The sequence below is a fragment of the Nesoenas mayeri genome (genome assembly GCF_963082525.1).
Source record: "Nesoenas mayeri genome assembly, chromosome: 1".
Classification (NCBI taxonomy): domain Eukaryota; kingdom Metazoa; phylum Chordata; class Aves; order Columbiformes; family Columbidae; genus Nesoenas; species Nesoenas mayeri.
In genome coordinates, this window is record NC_137541.1 from 124,288,108 (window position 1) to 124,307,948 (window position 19,841).

The window sequence follows — 19,841 nt, forward strand, 5'->3', positions numbered from 1 at the left end:
CTGTTTGATAAATAAAGACCACAGTCTATTTCTTCCATGTGTAATTGAAAAAAAAATGTTCAAAATTATTACAGTTGATGTGTCCTCCACTGTAACATATTATATTTTTGTGGTTTTTTTGTTTTGTTTTTCTCTTCAGCTGTACAAAGAAATAGAAATATGTCAGAAAATTACACAGCACATTCAAATAGAGAAGTCTGATACATCCTCTGATATTTACGGTGAGTTTTCCTTGATTTTTTTTTTACTTTTTTACTAAGTCAATCCTAGTGTGAGCGGGTTCTTGCTTGCTATGCGTCAATATACCCAAAAGGCCTGTTGAACACAATAAGAAAAGCACATCTGATTCTTGTGCCATCTGCAGAAAGCTCGCTCTCCTGCCCTGAAGCAGGAGGCATTTTATTTGTAGTGCACTGAACGCTGCCTTTCCCGGTGCTCGAGCTGTGGGATGTGGTTGTGCAGCTCTTTGACAAGAGCTATGGTGGCAGAAAGGACAAATGTTTCTTTGTTTTTGTAGTTTCTCAAAACACCACCTACAGAGGTGGTGCGACTGAACACTGGCGGAAAACAGCACCCTTTGCCGGTTGTCACATCGTGTAGGAATGCCTGTATCGCGGTGCTTGTGGGGCTTGTGAGGGGGCTGCTGTGGACTGGAAAGTCTTCCCCCTCCTTACTGCTTCCACCAAGCGTGATGGCAGGGATGCAGCTGGGAGCATCGCTGTGGGTGGGAGGCACCTCGAGGTCTGCGGCTGGGCAGCTGTCCCAGGAGAGGCTGTTTGGCCCCTTTCCCCACCTGCCGGGGGCACACAAGGCAGGTCCCTGTCTCACCTCATCATTCTGGAGGCTGGGGGAGCCTGGCCCTACTGCTCGCCCAGCCCTTGAGGATGCCCCACAGGCTGCTGGAGCCAGAATGTGATGTGTCGTACAGGTCTGTGCGTAAAACACAGGGCAGGGGAAGTATGTGTAATTTCAGCACAATCTCTAATCTTTACATGGGGGTGGTCATATTTCTTAGCTTTCAAGTATTTCAAGTTACAGACCTCCAGCCTGGCAAGTTTACCCTTTCGTCTGGCAATTACAGTTCAATAGTATATTTTAAAGTTATTTATGCAACCTGCCCTGCGGGAAGACAATCTGCATCTTTTTACTATTTATCTAAATATTCTCTTTTAATGACTAGAATAATTGTGAATCCCCAAACTGCTTATTATACAGCTGCAGGCCACTTGAATATTGAGCTCTGCTACAAAGCATTGGTACTGACTGTGGTTTGAATATTGAAGACCTAAGAAAGAAATATTAACTAGCACAGCGATGATCCTGGGTTTGACAATTATGCTCTGCCTGAAGCCACTGCAAGAAAAGATGGAAAAAGATGGAAAAAATTCTTCATGGAAAGGGTTGTCAGGCATTGGAACAGGCTGCCTGGGGAGGCGGTGGAGACACCATCCCTGGAGGTGTTTAAAAGACGTTTAGATGAGGTTCTTAGGGACAGGGTTTAGTGCTAGAGTTAGGTTATGGTTAGACTCCATGATCCTGAGGATCTCTTCCAACTGAAACGATTCTATGATTCTAACAGTGAGGGGTATTGTGGCATTTCCTGTTTATTTCTTTTCCTTCTCTCTCTCTTTTTTTCTTTTTTTTTTTTTTTTTCTTTTAAGTGATAGATGGGAAAGACCGTGAAATGCACTGTTGTGGCCTGTGAAATTAGATCAGCTATGTGAGACATGGGCTGCATCTGTTCAGTGGCTCCAGCCCTGCAGGGAGTGAATGCTACTTTGACTCTAAATGGCAGCAGAATTTCTGTAGTCTGCGTATGTCTTAGAGAAACAGTACAATGTGTCCATACAGTGACAAGCATGTACTGAAATACATGTGTGTGGGGGATCACTGCAACTGATGTCTAGGGTCCTAAGGGACATTTTACTCTGATGATTACTTGTTTTTTCTGTGCAGCTTTGTTCAAGCCTTCTCATACTTCCCACCTGTTTAAAAAACATATGTCCAAATTCCCTGTGCCTGGATTCCTTCAAAAGAACTAGAAAAGTCTTCATTTTGAAAATAAATGAGATTATGAGAATCATTAGTGACATTACCTGTTGCTGTTGCTAGCATCCCAGCTATAGCGATAATAAGACTTGTAAATCACCTTAAATTTTCACAAGCAGCTATTCATTAATCCCAACAATGTAGACATAGTGCTGTTATCTCCATTTAACAGACATGGTATCAAAGGTAGGGAGGTGAAATGCTTTCATTGATGGTGCAATTAAGACAGGCCAGTTCAGCTCACTAGCTTGACAGGATGATAATAAGAGGAGTTAATAGCTGTCTGCTCGCTTTGCAAGCTCTTTTGGGCCAAGTATGGGATCCTGGTGCCAGGGATGTGGTGTTAGGAGGCCCTTGGAGCATCTTCGCCATCGTGCCTGAGTTCCAGTGACATAAAGAGGCTGAAGCTGCATGTTTCAGGGAAAGCTCACCTGGGAACATTTTGCAGTGTTTCTACTCCCACCAGTGTGCCTGTGGTAAGAGACACTCCTGGACTGTCTGGCCAGCGCGGTGGACCTTCCCAGCATTAGATCTGTCAGTGTGATGCTGTCGGTGATGTCTGGGCACATACATTCTTGCTTTATCACTGATACCAGCCTCTTTGCGAAGGTTGTGTGGGCAGAAATCAGGGCACACCAGCAGTAACAACCTATTGCTTCCAGCTCTGTCATGTACTGGGAACGTGCTGGTATTTTTGTTAGCAACTCTCTATCACAGGGGGCTGTGGTAATTTTATGGAGGTGGATTTGTTCAGGTGTTGTGCCAGTTCGGTGAGGCCATGTGCACTCATAAATGCAGACTTCTGTTCTCCTGTCATCAAAACTTTGCAGTGAAGAAAAGGCTCTGTCTGGGTCACCACCCATCTCTTCACACCTGTATTTCAGAGTCCAGGCACAGTTTGATAATAATCTTTTTGGCAGTGATGCCAGCTTATGCAATCGCTGTCGCTTCCACCCACTCCTGCCCTCCCTCTCATGCGATGCTAGTACACGTGTTTGTGTGAAACACCTGCAGCATTTAGCCAGATGGAAACTGTACATTTGTACTATACACGTGTATATACAAACTGCACGTACGTACATATACACACACTCTTCACTAAGGTATTTCTCATCTGGGTGAGTTCCTTGCTCTGCTTCATTGCACGGCAGTGAAAGCACTGGCGCTGGCACTGCAGTGGGACAGGCATGCTGCTTCAAATTGTTTATGAGATCCACACACGATCACAACTATGGAAATAAAACCATTTATTTATGTTTGGGGTATGGTCACATACCCTGTCTGCAGAGAGGTTAATGTGTTTGTGAGATGACCAGTTCGAGGCTGTTGCCAGTTGCCCATCTCTCATCTCTTAAAGCTGATGACAATGTATAATTGGTCCTTACACCCGTTCTGCTGGCAATTATTGCTTAGGTTTTATGAGTTTGTTTTTTTGACTGAAAGATAATTAAAAAGCAACTGCATAGGCACTTAGCCCTGACAGGTTGGAGGAGGCAGAGATCTTCTCACGGAGGAGAATGGGAGCATGGGACTGCTTGGGTGTGCTAATCTCTTCACAGTTAGCCACAGGGAAAACTTGAGATGCAACTCAGCCTTGTTTTAACTGTATGGTAGTTGGCTACAAAGCAGCATTTTGTTTGCAAAAGGGTGATGGTATTAGGAACTAATGATTTGTGCTGACTCAGACCGCAGCCTTGGGCATGTTCCACTGTGCTTCTGGTTAAGGGTTTTCCAGGTAGGGTTTGTGGTGATGACAACCAATAACTACTATATTTTACAACTGCTCTTTTGTTTAGTTGAGAGTTTTCTCTTTGCCAAAGTTGGTGTGTTGAATGAGCTTGACGAATTTCATCTTATTCAGGCTGAGGAGCTCACATATGGATTCTAAGTAGCTCAGTAAGTCATGAAGGGCCCTATGCTCCTCGCTTACTGCCACTTTCTTCCCTTTCCTTTTTTTTTTTAATGATGGATGAAAAAATAACTTCTCATCCATAAGAATCAACTCAAAGGGAGTCCTAAAGTCAAAATAGGCTCCCTGCACATCTGCTTCCTCTTGGCTGGTGGCTGATTCCATGTCAAAAAAGCGTCTCCCCCCCAGAGGTTTGTAAATGTTTTTCTAGTTGGGAAAAGAGAGAGCAAATGGTTGCCTACACCCATTTAGGGAGTAATGATGTTTCAGAAAGGCAAATGTTCTGCTCAACAGTAAATAAACAAACCCTATTTAACCAACCACATTGTATTTCCTTTACACATTGTTATCTTACACAGTGTCAAACACAAATGGCAAGAAAATCACCAAAACCAGACCTAATGATACCATTTGCACTGTTTAAATTAAGGCTATGTCAGTACTTCCACTGTAAAGATATTCTGTGGGCCTTGTAATGCAACTACGAAGTGTGCTCTGAGCTGAGACTTGGCAAATAACAAGTTGTGCCAGGAGCAGCTGAGAAAAGAAAGGGGAAAAGGGAAAGTAGCGTTTTTACAAACTCATCCAGTCCAGGAATTTCAAAAAATAAAAGTTGGCATTGTGCTTTAGCAAGAGCTGTTAAGGCTTGTCTGAGTTCAGGATGGCATGTCAGCCAGAGGTCTCTGTTTCCTGGCTTTTGTCTATGGGTTTGGGTCACAAACCACAGCTCTGTGCAGCTTTTGTCTGCACCAAAGCTTCTTGAAGTGACCTTTTGTGGCAAGAGGAATGGAAGTCTGTTCCAACATTTTGCAGCTGTGGTATCCTCAAATAAAGCTGTAGATGATTTATGTATAAACTTAGAAATTCAGTTCAGGTGTTTGTTAAAGCCACTTTCATTTTTTAACTTTGCCTTTACATTTATAAAGGTGCATGGGAAGGAAGGGAGGAATTCCATACTGCTCACTGCAGAAACAGCACAGGCTTAGGACGGCTGTTAGGACACGCTGGAAGTGGTTGGCTTTTTCTAACCATCTCACTGGGTATCCCCCTAGGTTTCTCTCTGTCCTCTGTGGAAGAAGAAGGGATTCGTCGGCTGTATGTGAATGGCGTCAAAGAGACAGGCCTAGCTTTCAAGAAAGGTAAAAGACTTTTTAAAGTGCTTTTCTTATTGTTTGTTTAATCTTGGTCTAGACCATGAGCTTGTTGGGTTGAGAGCTTTACAAACACATCAAACCAGGGTCCAAGTCCAAAAAAGAGCATGGTCTTTAGGGAAGAACCTGAGGTACTGAATACGTGGCTGTTCTGCTCTTGGGATCAGCTATGCTATATAGTCAACCTCTTTAAATTTTGATTTGCTATATATGTAGCAGGGTCAGCGTGTCCCTTGCAGCTAGAAAGAGGAGCAGGGGCCTTCTCAAATCAGTCACTGCAAGATAAACGGGTCCAGGAGAAGTCATCACAATGCTCTCTGTGGCTGGGATTACTGCCTCTAGTTTTGCTTCCAGACTTTGCAGGAAGCATGAGAGCACTTGGACCAGAAACCAGCAGAGATAACCGGGCTGCTGGGCTCAGCCAAGGGCAGAGCAGGAGATGGTTTAACTGCAGCTTGCCCAGGCTGAGGTCAACCCTGACACTGCCCTTGCTACTTTTCCCAGCTGTTGCCCTTTCCAATGTGCTGGCACTGCTGCTCACACAGGCACATGATGGGCTGGTCAGGGAGCTGGGCAGCTGAAACCTAAGAGAATTTTAAAGTCTAACATGGGGAGCATGAAGAGTGACAAGACTCTCATCTCGTCATAACCTTTCAGTGTATGCAGAATTTTATTGGTGAGTGGTTACATGGTCATGTAGAGCTTACTCGGCTGTTGCCAAAAGAAATGGGGGCTGGTGTCCCCAAAACTGCTCCAGCCCTTTGCCTTGTGCTGACTCTGGCACTCTTAGCTGAGCTGATTCGGCTCATCGTCTTGATAGAAAACTACCGTGGCAGAAATGTATGGCTGGTTTTCTGACCCGCTAGCAAATGGAGTTGACTTGTGTTGCAGTGAAGCAAGTGGCAGAAGTGGCACGGTGGAGGGGCAGAACTGTGCAGAGCAGAAACTGCGAAGGAAGAAACAGAGGGCAGAGGAGGGGGAGCAGGCCTGGCTGCGGGGAGCCTGGAGTTTTGCTCACCTGTAACCTCGAACCCTAACTTAAGAAAACCCCCATAAGGTGTTTCTGGAGGCTGCTGCATATATTTATTGGGCTTGAAAAGACCATCCTTCTCTTCTTATCCCACCTCAGCCCCATATTATTCCCTGACAGAGAGGATAGGGTTTCTACTAAAAGCCCTGAACGGGGGCTGCTCTCTGCCAGCCTGCCACAGAGAAATAAAATTCTGCAGGCTTCTTGTGGAGTGCCAAGAGAATATTGGTGGGGATGGGCTACAGCAGAGTTTCCTTATTTTGCTTTTAGAAAATGACTGAGAGACAGTTTTAATGAATGCATGAACACAGACTGCCTCCTGTGGGGCTGCAATGTTAAAACACGCTTCCAGTGATATATTTCTCTTCATAATTGAGATTAAAAGCCATTTGTGTATGAAGTGTATTTAGCAGGATATTATGACAAGATACCCATAGTTACCAGAAAGCAGGGAAGAAAACTCTTCCTCCCATTATTTACATTCATGTTTGCATTTAACTGCACTTCCTATAGTAAGTCTAACCAGAAGATCTACAGTATTTCATTGTCAATCTTTTCTCCAATTATAAAACTTTATTTTTTTCCTAATAATGTTTATTGTTATATTTTTATTCTTTTCTGTTCGTCCACATTAACTAGACCACTCTTCGAATTTGAGGCAAGTGATTGTACTGAGATAGACATGATGCTTCATTCCCAAATGATTCAAAACAAGGATTACAAAGACTAAATGGAGCCCCAGATGTGATATTTGTGGTTACAGGCATATTAATGTGTTACTATTGTGACATGGCATCACTAAGTAGAATAAATGAAATAATGTGAAATGCTTGATTTGCTTTGTCTTGTCCTTGTTTCAAATATGATTTTATGGTCCATTTACTTTGTAGCTATTCTATCTAGTTCATTTTATTCTCTCTGAAACTGCACGCCACACTGTAGTTTCTGGGCGCAATTACATGAATTTAGGAAGATCTCAGTTTTCCCAAAGATGACTGAAGCTCTCTAGCCTCCTCCCTTGTGCATTTCTTTCTTGAATGTGGGTAGGTAATCTCTTTCCTGGAGGGTGCAGCTGAGCTCTGCTTGCAACTCAGGCTCATCGAGTCAGGCCTTTCACCCAGGCTTAAGTGTGGCAAGACTTATCCTCTGCATGACCGCCCAGCCAGAGGAGTGCACAGCACTGAGGCAGGTCACTCCCACAGAGGGAAACAGCTCTTTCGACACGGGAAATTCCAGCTTTCACCCCTATAAATGCCAGGAGGGTGACTGGGATGCCACAGTGGTCTCATTGGTGGGCTGATGGCCATTGCAGAGTATGCTTTCCCACCAGCTGTGCCCAGCGGGCCAGCGCTTGGGGGGATGCTTGCAGAGGACCACCAGCATCACCCGCAAGTGCAGAAAAAGCCCCTGACAATCAGGGCTGTCAGCACTGGTGTGCCCTGGTGCGCTGCTGCCTGTCTGACCCTAAAGGTTATTTGGGACTAAACCCTGGCCCATCTTGCTGTTGTCAGTCAGAGAGCCAAGGGGAATGTCAGGTTTCCTGCAGCATCTCAGAGGGCTGCACGTCCTCTGTCAGCATCTCTGTGTCACCCCTGAAGCAAGCAGGAGTCAGCTGTTTCCTCTGCAGATCCCCTTTTCCCTTGGGCGCTGCTGCTATAAATAGCTTCTGAAATCAGATTTTAAAAAAAGCATGACTAACTTACCAAGTGCCAAAATTCGCCTTTTGAAGATCTACTTGCATTGACATCAGTTCAGACAGGGCCAGAGAGGAGGGCCAGAGATCTGAAGTCCTATACCATATGCCCCAGCTGAGTGGGAAATGTTTTCTCTCCTCCTAGGGGTTTGGGTAGATGACCACTTCCAATAAAAGCCTTCACTTGTATGGAAAATTAAAAGCAAGAATCAGCCCTGCCCAGTTATGCCACCCTTTCCCTGTCCTGTGTGCAGTACCTCAGAAGTCTGACATTGTCCTTCAGTATATATTTATTTATGAGCAATATGTTGTGCAGGGCGGTGAGCTGTACAGCAGCTATTCCTTTGCAGAGTGATGTGGAGAAAAGGAATATTTGTTGCTGGTACATCATGAGGTACTTCCTGGGCACTGCACTCTTAGGGATGGCACTGGAGTACCAGTCTGACAACAGAAGTCCATCAAATTTCAGTGTCATTTGCAGTCATAAATGTTTACTTTATGTCTAGACATGACACTGTCTGGCACTTCATAAATACCAAGCTAAGCTCCTTGATGTCTGTATGTAACAGAAACGCCACTGTGCAAGTCTTACCCGTTCCTGTCTGTGTTGCAGGCCTGAAAGCTGGCGATGAAATTGTGGAGATTAACAAGAAAGCTGCTGAAGATCTGGACTCAGCTTCGCTGAAAGATGCCCTTGTTCAGTCTTCACTGTGTCTTACCGTGCGCACCTATCCAGAGATAGAGGAAGGGCAGAAACTAATGCAGCCACCACCACGTCGCTTGGAAAACCCATCTGACTTGAGTGACAGCACACTGGCATTTGCTGGGAGTAACCAAGGTATTGTGTTCAATGTAGGAGTTACCAAGAGGGGAATTCACACTTAGAATATGCTGGTGTATTGCCGTTGATACTTGCATGTAACTTCTATGGTGGAAGTAAGAGGAATTACAGTCTCAATGTGCTGGGCAGGTAATAAGTGGGAGCTCCAGAAGCTGTAAAGTATCGTCTGCAGTAGCAATGAAGGAGGCCTGTGCGCACGGTTAGGCTGCGAAATGTGTGTCATCGCCAAACGCATGTCACATCATCTGGCTATGCCTACAGTGAATCACAGAACTATTTGCTCCCTTCTGGGCTGTTCAGGAGGTGCTTCTACCTCTGGGTTTGCCCATAGGATAAACTTACAGCAGGGAGGGGCGAGGGGATAAGCATTCACCCACTTGGATTAGCCAGGAGCGGAGGAGTCCTGTGTGTTTGATGAGATGCGTAAATAATTCACAAGGGCAGTTCAAAACACCTAAAGGTAGAGATTGACCTTACAGCTGAACATATCTAACTGGTCCCACAGCTCACTGCAGTGGGAAGGAGCATTCCTGCCCACCATGCTGAGAGCTGAACTGGCAGAAAATTAATCCCTAGCAAATGGAGTTGTTAGCCACTAGTTTAGCATCCTGAACCAGCTGAGGACAAGCACCTCTTCTGGGATAAGATAAATGGCTGCAGAAGAGCAGGACCACCTCATTGGCAGCTGGTAGCCACCACCTCTGTAAGACAGCAGTGCTGGGAATTGCACTGGTGTAGCAGGAAAGCTCCTGCACCGTGTCTTCTCTTACTTGCCTGCTTAGTCAAGTCTTACTTGCAGGCTTTTAAGTGTCTCCTGTACTCAAAACCAGAAGAGGATACTGTTTGTACCTGCTTCACTTAGTTTTTTAGAATAAAGTACGTGAAAAAGGACTGGAATGGCCAAACAGAAGTAGTTCCTAGATAATCAAAACTCTTTCGAACTGAGCTAAATTTTGACTTCCAGTCAAAAGTGAACAGTGTCTGAATATGTCAAAATACTTTGTTTTCTGCCCAAAGGTTTCATAAAGGTCAAAATAACTGTTTTGACAACAACAAAATGGTTTTGATTTGGGCATTTGGAATAAAAAGCAGTGGAAGGGGAGCTCTTAGTGCACTTCATTGGGGTTGAAGTCAGCCTCCTCCCAGAACGTGTCTGTCCGATTGCAGCCCTCACTCGGTGTAGGGACTCCTGGGATGAATCTGGGTGCAAACTGGAGCTCACCCAAGAGCAGTGTGAGTGCATTAGCGTGATGCTGAGCTGGAGCAAATGAGCCACAGTGAAAGACAGTTTGCTTGGGCTCAGGACCAAGCTGACTCATCTCTGCCTGCAAAGGGTCAGGGAGGTACAGCCTGCCTTTCAACATTTCTGGATGCTGCTCTGGTTTTGCTTAAAATGTTTCCTGAAAGTGATCTAGCAAAAATGTTCAGGTGACAGGAACAGGTAGCAGGGAAAGGGAAAGCTGGACCCCAGTCTGACTTTGGGGAGTGTGATATTCATAGCAAGTGGAATAACATGAATGCTTAAAAACAGTTTATTGCAAATACCTCTGAGGGGACTGATAAAAGAAACCTCATGTAAGATATGGGATAAACCCCCAAAGGCAGTTAAAATTAAACATTTTCAGAAGGAGATTTTCCCATTTTTATTTTCTTTGAACTTTTCCCTGTTAGGCTTTTATGCTGAAAAGTCGAGCTCATGTTGCACATTTTTATAGCTGGCCACAAGATGCCCCCATTTCCTACTGAACACCAGCTCTTCGAAGGCTTCATTCTTTTGTACTTGCTTGGGCTTTTTCACTGAAACCCTGAGTGCTGAGTCCTCATACCCCAACTTTTCACTGGAGTGAATGTCTGCCCTCGGTGCATATAATTGGGAAATGGGACTTTTGTATTTATACAACATAGTGGTTTCTAGGGCAGGTCAATCACATTTTGTAACACAGGGTCTCAACAAGCAATTTCTTTGCCAATGTCAGTTCTCTGCGTCGTTATTTTGATGGTTTTTGAGGGGTCCTTTTCCTTGCTGAGGGTGAAATAGTGCACGGTTTGCAAATGTGGCTGAAGAGCCTTGCATTTGCCTTTTAACATTGTCCAGTAATACCACCATGTGAAATGAAGACATAAGATGTGGCTGATGGACATGTCACGTTAAAATCAGACCTCCCACCTCTGCCGCTTTGTGGACACAACTTCCTTTGTGCTGCTCCCAACTTGAGTCATGTCTGTGCTCCTTTGTAAGCTTCTCCTGAGCTGGGTTTTTGTGCTTATCGCAGCGGTGTGGAACGGCTGCTTGTTTTCCCATGTCCTATGGTGAGCATGTGAACTGTCTGGTGGGCCAAAGCCCCTCCTTCTTAAATAGCTCCCCAGGACTGGGGCTAAGCTTCGGGGCTTCCTTTTCCCATCAGATTTCTCCTGGTACAGCTGCCCATGACTTTTGGTGGGTTGTAGGCAGATCCTTCGCTCTTTGTTTCACATGACAGGTGACACAGGAGCTCGAGCTCTCTTGACACCCACTTTCCTTCAAAACACAGCAAACTTTGAGCTGGGAATCGCCTTCATTCCTCCTCAAAGAGGGAAGATTACTTCTTTAATCAACAGAAGCAACACAACAGCACATCAGCAGATGTGCAGGTGTCTGGCAGCTTCTGAAAGCGCCTGTAGTTGCCATATGAAATATGCCTCTGAAGAATGACGCTAAGACAGTGTTTCAAGCTAAACAATGCTGATGCGCTAATTTGGGATGATTTAGCCTGAGGTGGGAGTGAAATCAAGGATCTGCGCCCAAGTGTGTGATTGGAAGGCAGGTGTTTTGATCTTCCCCATCAATTTGTCTCTATCTAGGTGTTTGTAAAACATGATGTTTTACTGAAGCCTTTCTTCTTCTGGCCCTGTGCTTTTTCAGGTATTTGTTACCTAAATGAGATCCATGAGAAATTTTTAAAAGGGATACATGCATTTATTTGGGAGATTGTGGCTGTATCTTAGATTTTTGGTCTTGGCTCTGCAGCTTCTTGTAGAGAGCAGTCAAGTATGAAATACCCACTGACCCATTTATTTGTGTCCTTGTTGAGTACTGGCAGTTTGGCTCGCTAGGCAAATCAGCTCAGTGATTTCTGTTATACGCTTTATTTATAGCATGCGGATGTTTTTCTTCGGTCCTGCAGTAGTGTAGCCCCCCTTTCAGCAGGGGGGTGGAACATGACTGGGCCAGAATGCCAGCAGGTATAAATCACCTGTAGGCACATCCATTCTCCAGCAATTCAGAGTCTGGTTGACTGATCACGCTGATGTCCCATCATTATTTTCTTCACTGGCAATTCTTCATCGGCTATGAAGGCAGCATAGGGTCGAGTTTTTGTGTCAGGCAGATTATGTTGTGTGTTTTCAACACAAAGATGCTGTGTAGCTTTCCTAATGCCTTATTACTCAGTGGGAGGTCTCCTAGGAGCAAAGCAGGGGCTGTGTTTCTGGGAGTCGACCTCCCTGAAGTGACTGCCCATGCTCCTGTTCAATACGACGTCTCTTTACAGCTGTTTCATTATCTGGAACTGCCTTGTATATGCTGAAGTTGGGGCTAGAGCTGCAAATCAGCTCTTTGGCAGCAGTTACTTCATTGTGTTTCCTTAACAGGTTATTCTTGAAATGACCTTGGATTTTATGTCCCTAATTGACGTGCAAAATATCATCTTAGGTATGATATATGCCTTCCCTTAGGAATCTGCGCTGCATCAAGCTTGCAAAGCCACAAGTTTTTGTTCCTTTCATCTAGGATTGTTTTTGCTGGCTTTCAGTCTTCTCTCCTGCTAATGCAGCCTGCATAAATCTGGTTGAGAAAGACTAGCTCTCATTCTGTCTGGAGCTCTGCAGCATGTTTTCCTTGTCTCTCCCCACAAGAAGCATTTTGTCTCCCCAACCCGGTCCACTCAGTCCAAGGAATAAGAGCTTGAAAGGTGAAAATGCAGCCTCACGTCTCCCCAGAATCATAAAGGAGATATTTTGTTATTAGAAAGGGATTTGGGAATGGAAGTGGGGAGCAGTATCCATATTTTTTTGTGGTCTCTCCACAATCCACCACCTTTTTTTACTCAGGGATAGAGTTTCCAAGGTTTAGGCTTTGCGTGCTCCTGTATTTTAGAAACCTCTACCATGAGGGATAACTCAGCAGGGATAACTGAGAGCCATATAAATCACCATGCAGAATGTATAAATGATAAAAAAGAAAGTACACCCCTGTTTTGAATGGGTATATTAATATTTCAGATGTGAAGCAGGTAGGTATTTTTAAGGAGTCTGTTATTTTGTCATTCAGAAAGCAGGAAGACCAGAGGATGAAATTAACACGCACTATAAAGGCTATGGTATAAAACCGAAACAAACTTGCACTATAAGAATGGCCATTATTTTTCATTCCATCCTCGTCCTGTCACAGGTCCCCTTAGGCAAAGTAATTTGGATTTCAGAACAAGCTGAGGCTAACAGTAACCTTAATTTCTTTAGGGTTATTTTCCTGGGGCAGATGACTTAATTTCATACCTCTTGCAGCATTTAAAAAAAATATTGTTATCATTCAGTGCTTGATTTAACAGTTCCAGAGGCATTTACTGCAGCAGCAATCCGAGGGTCTTGCATGTAATTAATTAGACACACGCAGAACTGTCGTTCACGAGATCTATTTTCTAAGAGCTTGAAAGTCAAGGCTCAGGGATTGTTGCTTCAGTCAGAGCTGCGTTCAGAGGTCTCATTGCTCCTGGCTTTTCTAAAGACTGCCTGCGCTGCTGTTGAAATAAGCAGCGTGGCCATTAACACGTGAGTTTTGTCGCTGCGGCTTTGAGATCCTCACCCTTCCCATTTTGGCTGCAGTAACCATACCTGCTCCTTTACTCTCTCTGATTTCTGATCTTCCCATTCTGGCTGTGTTGCTGCTCCCCCTGCTGGCTCCGCAGCCCCAGCACGGCACTTGCAGAAGAAAAGGTTGTTTTCATCTGATCCCAAGGTCCCCGGTTCCCAAGGTCTGTGACCACAAGCTTCATTTTGACGTCTGCAAAAACTCCCGTTTATTCCAAAGGGGTTACTCAAGCATATTACAGGTGCTTGACCAGCCTCCTGAGCCAGGGAGGGTGAGAAGTGGCCGCAGTGCAGTTGGTACAGGGAAGGTTTCATTGAATCTGTGTTTTTCCCTAGAAAAGTGAATGAATTGAATGCCATTCAGCATAGATTTTTCTATATTTATGCAATTTATTACCTAGTTGAAATGGAAAGGGAAGCAATAAAGTTCTTTCAAAAGGAAAGGAGATTTATGGGGCTTGTTTTGCAGCTCTCCGGGAAAGGCAGAATTCCCCAGTTCGTTCCTGTGCTGTTCTTTGGTTGTGCAGTTGACTGTAACTGGGATAGTTGTAGCTGGGTTTTACAGGTCTTTGGAGAGGTTATCAACTCTGTGGGTCTTCCCAATGGGACAGAATACCCCAGTGTAGAAATGATATTTTCTTTTGTATTTCAAAGCTAACCAGAATTCTTCTGAAACGGGGAAAAAATGCATACTTACCTTTTTGATTGCAGATTTATAGGTGGAATTTTGTGTCAAACAAAAATATAATCTGTGATATAATTCCCTAACAGTTTGTATTAAAATTGCTTCATTTAGGACAGATTCTCTTTTGGAAGGTGCTCTGTCATAACAGAGCCATTTGCCAGCAGCCTTTAGAAAGTATACTTTCTGTTTCGGGAAGCTGCTGTTAGACAGTCCAGATCAGTGACACGCTTTTCTTTTAAGACAAGATCAAACACGAACTGCTGGAAGCCCTTGGCCACAGAAGCCTCCACAACCCTTCTCACAGGGATTCAGCCGGGATAGTCACGTTCTGCCTGGTCCCTGTTTATTCAGTGGTTTTCTCGGGTGGGGATCACTCCTTATTTCCCTCTCATGTGGATTATTAAGCAGAGTGAATAAGCAATCGCTGAGTTTGACTTCCAGTATCACTGAGTTTTATGGGTGAAAGGATGGAGGAGCATGACACAACTTTTGCAGGGAGCGAGTGGTGGCAGGTGGGCAAGGAGCTGAGCTCCTTGGGGCTGAGCTCCTCAGTCCCTGAAACTTGCTGGCTGGCTGCAGCAGTCCCATAGCTCGCATGGCAAGGTGTTGTGTGTGGCGCTGATATGTGTAAAACAACCTGCTTAGCAGAGTAAGGCACCTTAAAGTTACAAAGAAAGCTTTGGACCTTCTAGAGAGTGTCCAGAAGAGGGCTATAAAGTTGGTGAAGGGTTTGGAGGGGAAGCCGTATGACGAGCACCTAAAGTCACTTGGTTTGTTCAGCCTGGAGAAGTGGAGACTGAGGGGAGACCTCATGGTGGCTACAGCTTCCTCACAAGGGGAGCAGGAGGGGCAGGCGCTGAGCTCTTCTCTCTGGTGACCAGTGACAGAACTGAGGGAATGTCAGGAAGATGTGCCAGGGAGGTTTGGGTTGGACATGAGGAAAAGGTTCTTCCCCCAGAGGGTGGTGGAGCACTGGAACAGGCTCCCCAGGGAGGTGTCACGGCCCCAAGCCTGACAGTGTTCAAGAAGAGACTGGACAACATCCTCAGACACATGGTGTGAACTGTGGGGTTGTCATATGCAGGGACAGGAGTTGGACTCGATGATCCTTGTGGGCCCCTTCCAACTCAGGACATTCTGCGATTCTATGGTTATGATCCTTTTGTTGCTTCTGCCCCACAGCACGTAACATACTGGCAGATGGCTGCCCTTGCCAGCACCTCCCTGTTGCTGCCACTGGGAGGACTAAATTCAGTATTGCTAAATTCATTATTGCCCATTCCACACACTTCGGAGTAGAGCATCGAGATGCAGTGTTTCCCGGTTTATATGCTGCTTTTTGTGTTAGTAGGGTGTGCACTTCTGAGCTTTGCACCACAGCTGACAGCGCTCGGCTGAGAATATTTATTTCTACTGCATTAAAAAAAAATAATCTGGCACCAAGAAGCAGGCTTTAAGAGCAGCACCAAATATCATGGAAGTCTCATTAAAATCTCAAGTGACAACAACCCTACAAATTGAAAGCAGCAGCTGCGGAAAATTTTATCCAAGCATTGGCATGGTGCTTAAGCTTTACGTGATTCTCCAGGCCTTTAAGCCCCAGCACCTTTGCTTCAGTGATATAGGACCTCTTTTTATTTTGTTAGTTCTAGCCATATGTAGGAGTTATTTAATGGGCATTACTCATAATGTCACGGATATTACGCTGCTGAGGCAACTCGGGAGCTTGCGTGACCTCCACCTGTGCTGGTGGCCACATGGATTTGTCACCCTTTTCCAGCTGCTGTTTGGATTTCTCTTTCTAATTCCTTAAGGTCAAATGAAGCCCATGCATTCTTGTCCCCAGCACATGGTAGTGGTTGGGCAGCATTCAGGTGCTGCGGAAGGAAATGAGCACATTGTCCTCAGAGCTCCTTGCAGAGCTAAACACAGATTTACAAGGCAAAAATAAAGTGATGTAATGAACCTGACAGAAATGGGATGGTAACTGGAAGGTATTAAAAGGCAGGAACGTGCAGCGTTATTGAACTGATTGCCTGCCTTTAACAACCAGCAGATAAACCTGCTAAAGTTGACATTGGCTTTGGCAGCTTAAGACATTAGAAATACCCTGAGCACATGTGCTGTGTGACTGCTCATTAAGGCGTAAGTGAAAGATTGCTGTCTGCTGAGTAAAAGTGTTTATACTGCAGGAAACAGATTAAGTGGCGTTTTAATATACAGGAAAAGAAAAAGTAGTAGCTTAAAAGCAAAAATGAAAACCCCCAAAGAAACACTATTTGCCTTGGCTTAGGGTGAGAAACAGCTGTATGATGTATTTCACACAGCTTATAATAGGAAATTAATTGCAGTGAAAAAACACAGACTGCCCAAAACAAATTGACACATAACACATTTTTTCTCTTAATTTTTAATGGCTAGCTTAAGGGTTTTAAGAATTTTTTCACAAATAATTAGAAAGATAGAAAGCTGATAGCCCAAGTTGATAAAATCTGCGCTAGGCTCAGAAAACCTAAATTCTTACAGAAAAACCACTTCTTCAAATAGTTTTTATGTTACCAAACAACCCCTACAGGCACATCTTTTTAAAAGGTAAACTCTGTCTTTTCAGAAGAGATGCATGTCTTCCAGAAGCTCAGCTGTGAACTACCTTTTAATGTCCTCCTAATTTCATCTGATATCCAATTTAGCTCCACGCCAGTATGCAGAATATGTTCTGAATTTATTTTCAGATTTCTGAACTCAAATTTTTCCCAGTTATTTCCAGACTCAACAAAGTGGAAATCCTGTACAGTCATGCAAATTGGTTTTGGTAATGGTGGTTGCAAGCCTGCAAGAATAGCAACTGCATGCTGGGTACTGAGGAACCCAGACCTGGATCTCTGCCCTCAGTCTTGATGTAGGGAACCTTGCTTAGTATGTGTTTGCAAACCAACATTTTGTGTTAACACAAAACTCCTTGAAAGAAGAACAGTGGCTTTCCAATTGCAGCAAAGGGGCAGCAGAATTTTTCTTATTCATTTAGGAAACATATTTCTTAGAGACTACCATTTCTATACCATGAACTATATTTCATTCCAGTATAAATATAAACAAATATGCTAGATGTGTGTAATCAGCGTTTGTTTTTCCAAAATATCTTGATTTTAAAGCAGCTTGCCATTTTATCTGAATTAGAAAGGCCATCCATGCATTATAGCCTTTTTGGCCAAACCACACAGTGTTGAACTGAAATACATCATTATAACAGATGTGTGTTATCATCACTGTGGCCTTTTTACTCACAGCATTGCTATCCAGATAAATGTTCCTTATAGACAAAAATACGTGACTTACCTAAATTGAAATGTCTAGTTGAAAAATGGCAAGTAACAAGAGAGGCAGCACGGGACCAACACAGAAGTGGTGCTGCATCTGATGTGCTTAATCACTCTTAATGTTTGTAAAATGTCCATGTTTCAACTTAGTAGTGCATAGGAGGGGATGGCTGCTGGACTACCAGATGCTGACATGATAGTGTGTTGTTGGGCTACTTCTATTTGTAGGGCTAGCAAAAAAAAGCCAAACAAAACAAACATCAGTTTGGAAAAAATCCCGTTCTGCTACTGAAAAATGTCAGTTTTCCACCAAAACGTTTAAAGGCTATGTGTTAACAATACAACCAAAAAATATATTAATGTAGTCTGTTGAGTCTTGGGGTTTAAAAAGCAGGGATTTTCTGTGTTGAGGCATCCATTGAACTTTGATGAGGTTTTTCTGCATTACCTGAAGAATAAATGTAAATGGAATAAAAAGTATAATCCCTGGTGGCACATCCACTGTCCTATTCGTGTGGTAGGATGTGGGCAGGGGGGTGTACTCAGAAACCACCCTTCTCCATCCGGCCCCAGAAGTGGCACCACAGAAAAAACTCTTCCTTATGGGGTATAGGGGAAAGGTAAAAGGAATTAGTGTCTGGATCAGCTGCTGTTAGTATCTCCTCATGCTGGCTTGAAGGTCAATTGAGGCATGCAGGTGTTTCCTGGCAGAGTTCAGTCTGTCACTGGTCATAGTAATTTGCCATAGCTAGAAGCTGAACGTATATGAAATCTGTTTTTCTGTGAAGACTGGCTAAGGTGTAATAATACTGCTTCCTACAGCTATTTGAGTTGGAGAATGAGATCCCCAAAAACATTATTTGTGCAGGCTGGGATTAGTTCTCTTCTTTCTTTTGTCGCTTGCAGGTAATTCATCATTTACTTAGAAGAAGTCGCAAAGCAGTTATTAGCTGTATCAACAACATAGTCTCCGGAAGAGTGTTCAGGCATAGGGGTGCATAGCTGTGGCCACGTACTGATGGAAACGAAATTTAGTTTTCAGTTAATGTAATAGACTCCTAAAACTGCTAATCCCAAGCTTGTTTCCTTAAAAATCAACATTGAAAGTAGTGGATGTGTTGGGCCAAAACTGCAAGCAGTTTAAAACCATCATGTTTGACTTAACTGGGAGGAGAGGCTGACCAAGGCTTGCTTGTTGGCACGGCCTGCCCGTTCACATGCTGCAGTTTCCATTTGAAACCACTGAAGTATAAAGGTAGGCAATTGCTCACCAGCCAAGAAATTAATCCTAAACATAAGAATTTCAATGTGGTATTTTAGCCTTATCTCTGAATCGACTTTCATCGTTTCCAGCTAAATAGTGTGTCTGGTCATAACCTGTTTATTTTTATACATGTAGTTAAACCTGGGCCCTGCTGTAAACAGAGGTATCCTTTGAGGTCATTGAGCGCCTCTGGCATAACATCTTGTTGGCATGTGCTTGTGTGCAGGATGGGACCTGGCCTACCATGAGAACTCTGTGTGTGTTGTGGCCAGCTTTTTGGGTTTTTGGAAATTATGGTTGGGTTCTCACACACATCTCAATTTCAGCAGGGCACTCGCTTTGCGGCGACCCGGACAGCTCTGTTGAGACAGCTCCAGAGGAGGCAGAAGCGCAAGACCTGGAGTCATCCGATGAGGCTGATAAGATGAGCAAGGTGAGAAAGTTTCATTTTCACATGACAAGGAGTGAAGACACAGCACCCTCACAGCTGATGTGCTGGCTTCACAGCTGCACGCTATTAGAGCATCTTTCCTGGGAAAAGGTTCATCTTACTTTCAAGGTGTTTATGGATGATATTGAATGTAACAAATTACAGCTCTGATTATGGCACATCACTACCTCTTAAGCAAGACATGTGCCCTTTTTCCAGGGTTGACTCACATCTTCAGTACTTTGTGAGAATATTCCCACGCAGTTTTTAAATGGGCTGGTTTATCACCTCCTTCACCAGAGCAGGTTAGCTAAACCAAAAGATAGGTGGATTATTATGATTTGTTATTCTTTCTTGATTTCTAGGCTTAGAAGGAATATAAGTTAGACAGTATTTCCCTAAGTCAATAGCGTAGCGTGCATACTGGTTTTTAAATGCAAACTAATTATAGCCAATCTACCTTAAATTGAAGCAAAACTCCAATTATAGCTAAGAGGTTGTGCAAAGGGATTGCTAATTGCCATCTATTAAGGGATGGGTGTGCAGTGGTTGGTAGTTTGCACTTGTGCTGGTGCTGGGGAGGTTTACGCTACATTAGGTGTGATGATTAGTGGCTTTTGAGGCAGA

The 19,841-nt window shown here is 44.1% G+C and overlaps 1 protein-coding gene across 3 annotated transcripts in view; it reads left to right on the forward strand.

Annotated features, from left to right (window-relative positions):
- The window catches only part of TIAM1 (TIAM Rac1 associated GEF 1), a gene marked incomplete at its 3' end in the record, with an annotated part of 83,305 nt that overhangs the window by 41,499 nt on the left and 21,965 nt on the right, over positions 1-19,841 (forward strand). For 2 of the 3 annotated variants that reach the window (XM_080350059.1, XM_080350060.1), the window contains 4 exons: positions 140-221; positions 5,011-5,097; positions 8,446-8,670; positions 19,114-19,217. In XM_080350059.1, coding sequence (XP_080206185.1) covers positions 140-221; positions 5,011-5,097; positions 8,446-8,670; positions 19,114-19,217 — 498 coding nt within the window. Of the gene's footprint in view, positions 1-139; positions 222-5,010; positions 5,098-8,445; positions 8,671-19,110; positions 19,218-19,841 lie in introns of all 3 variants that reach the window. The other variant, XM_080350058.1, reaches the window with a different exon arrangement.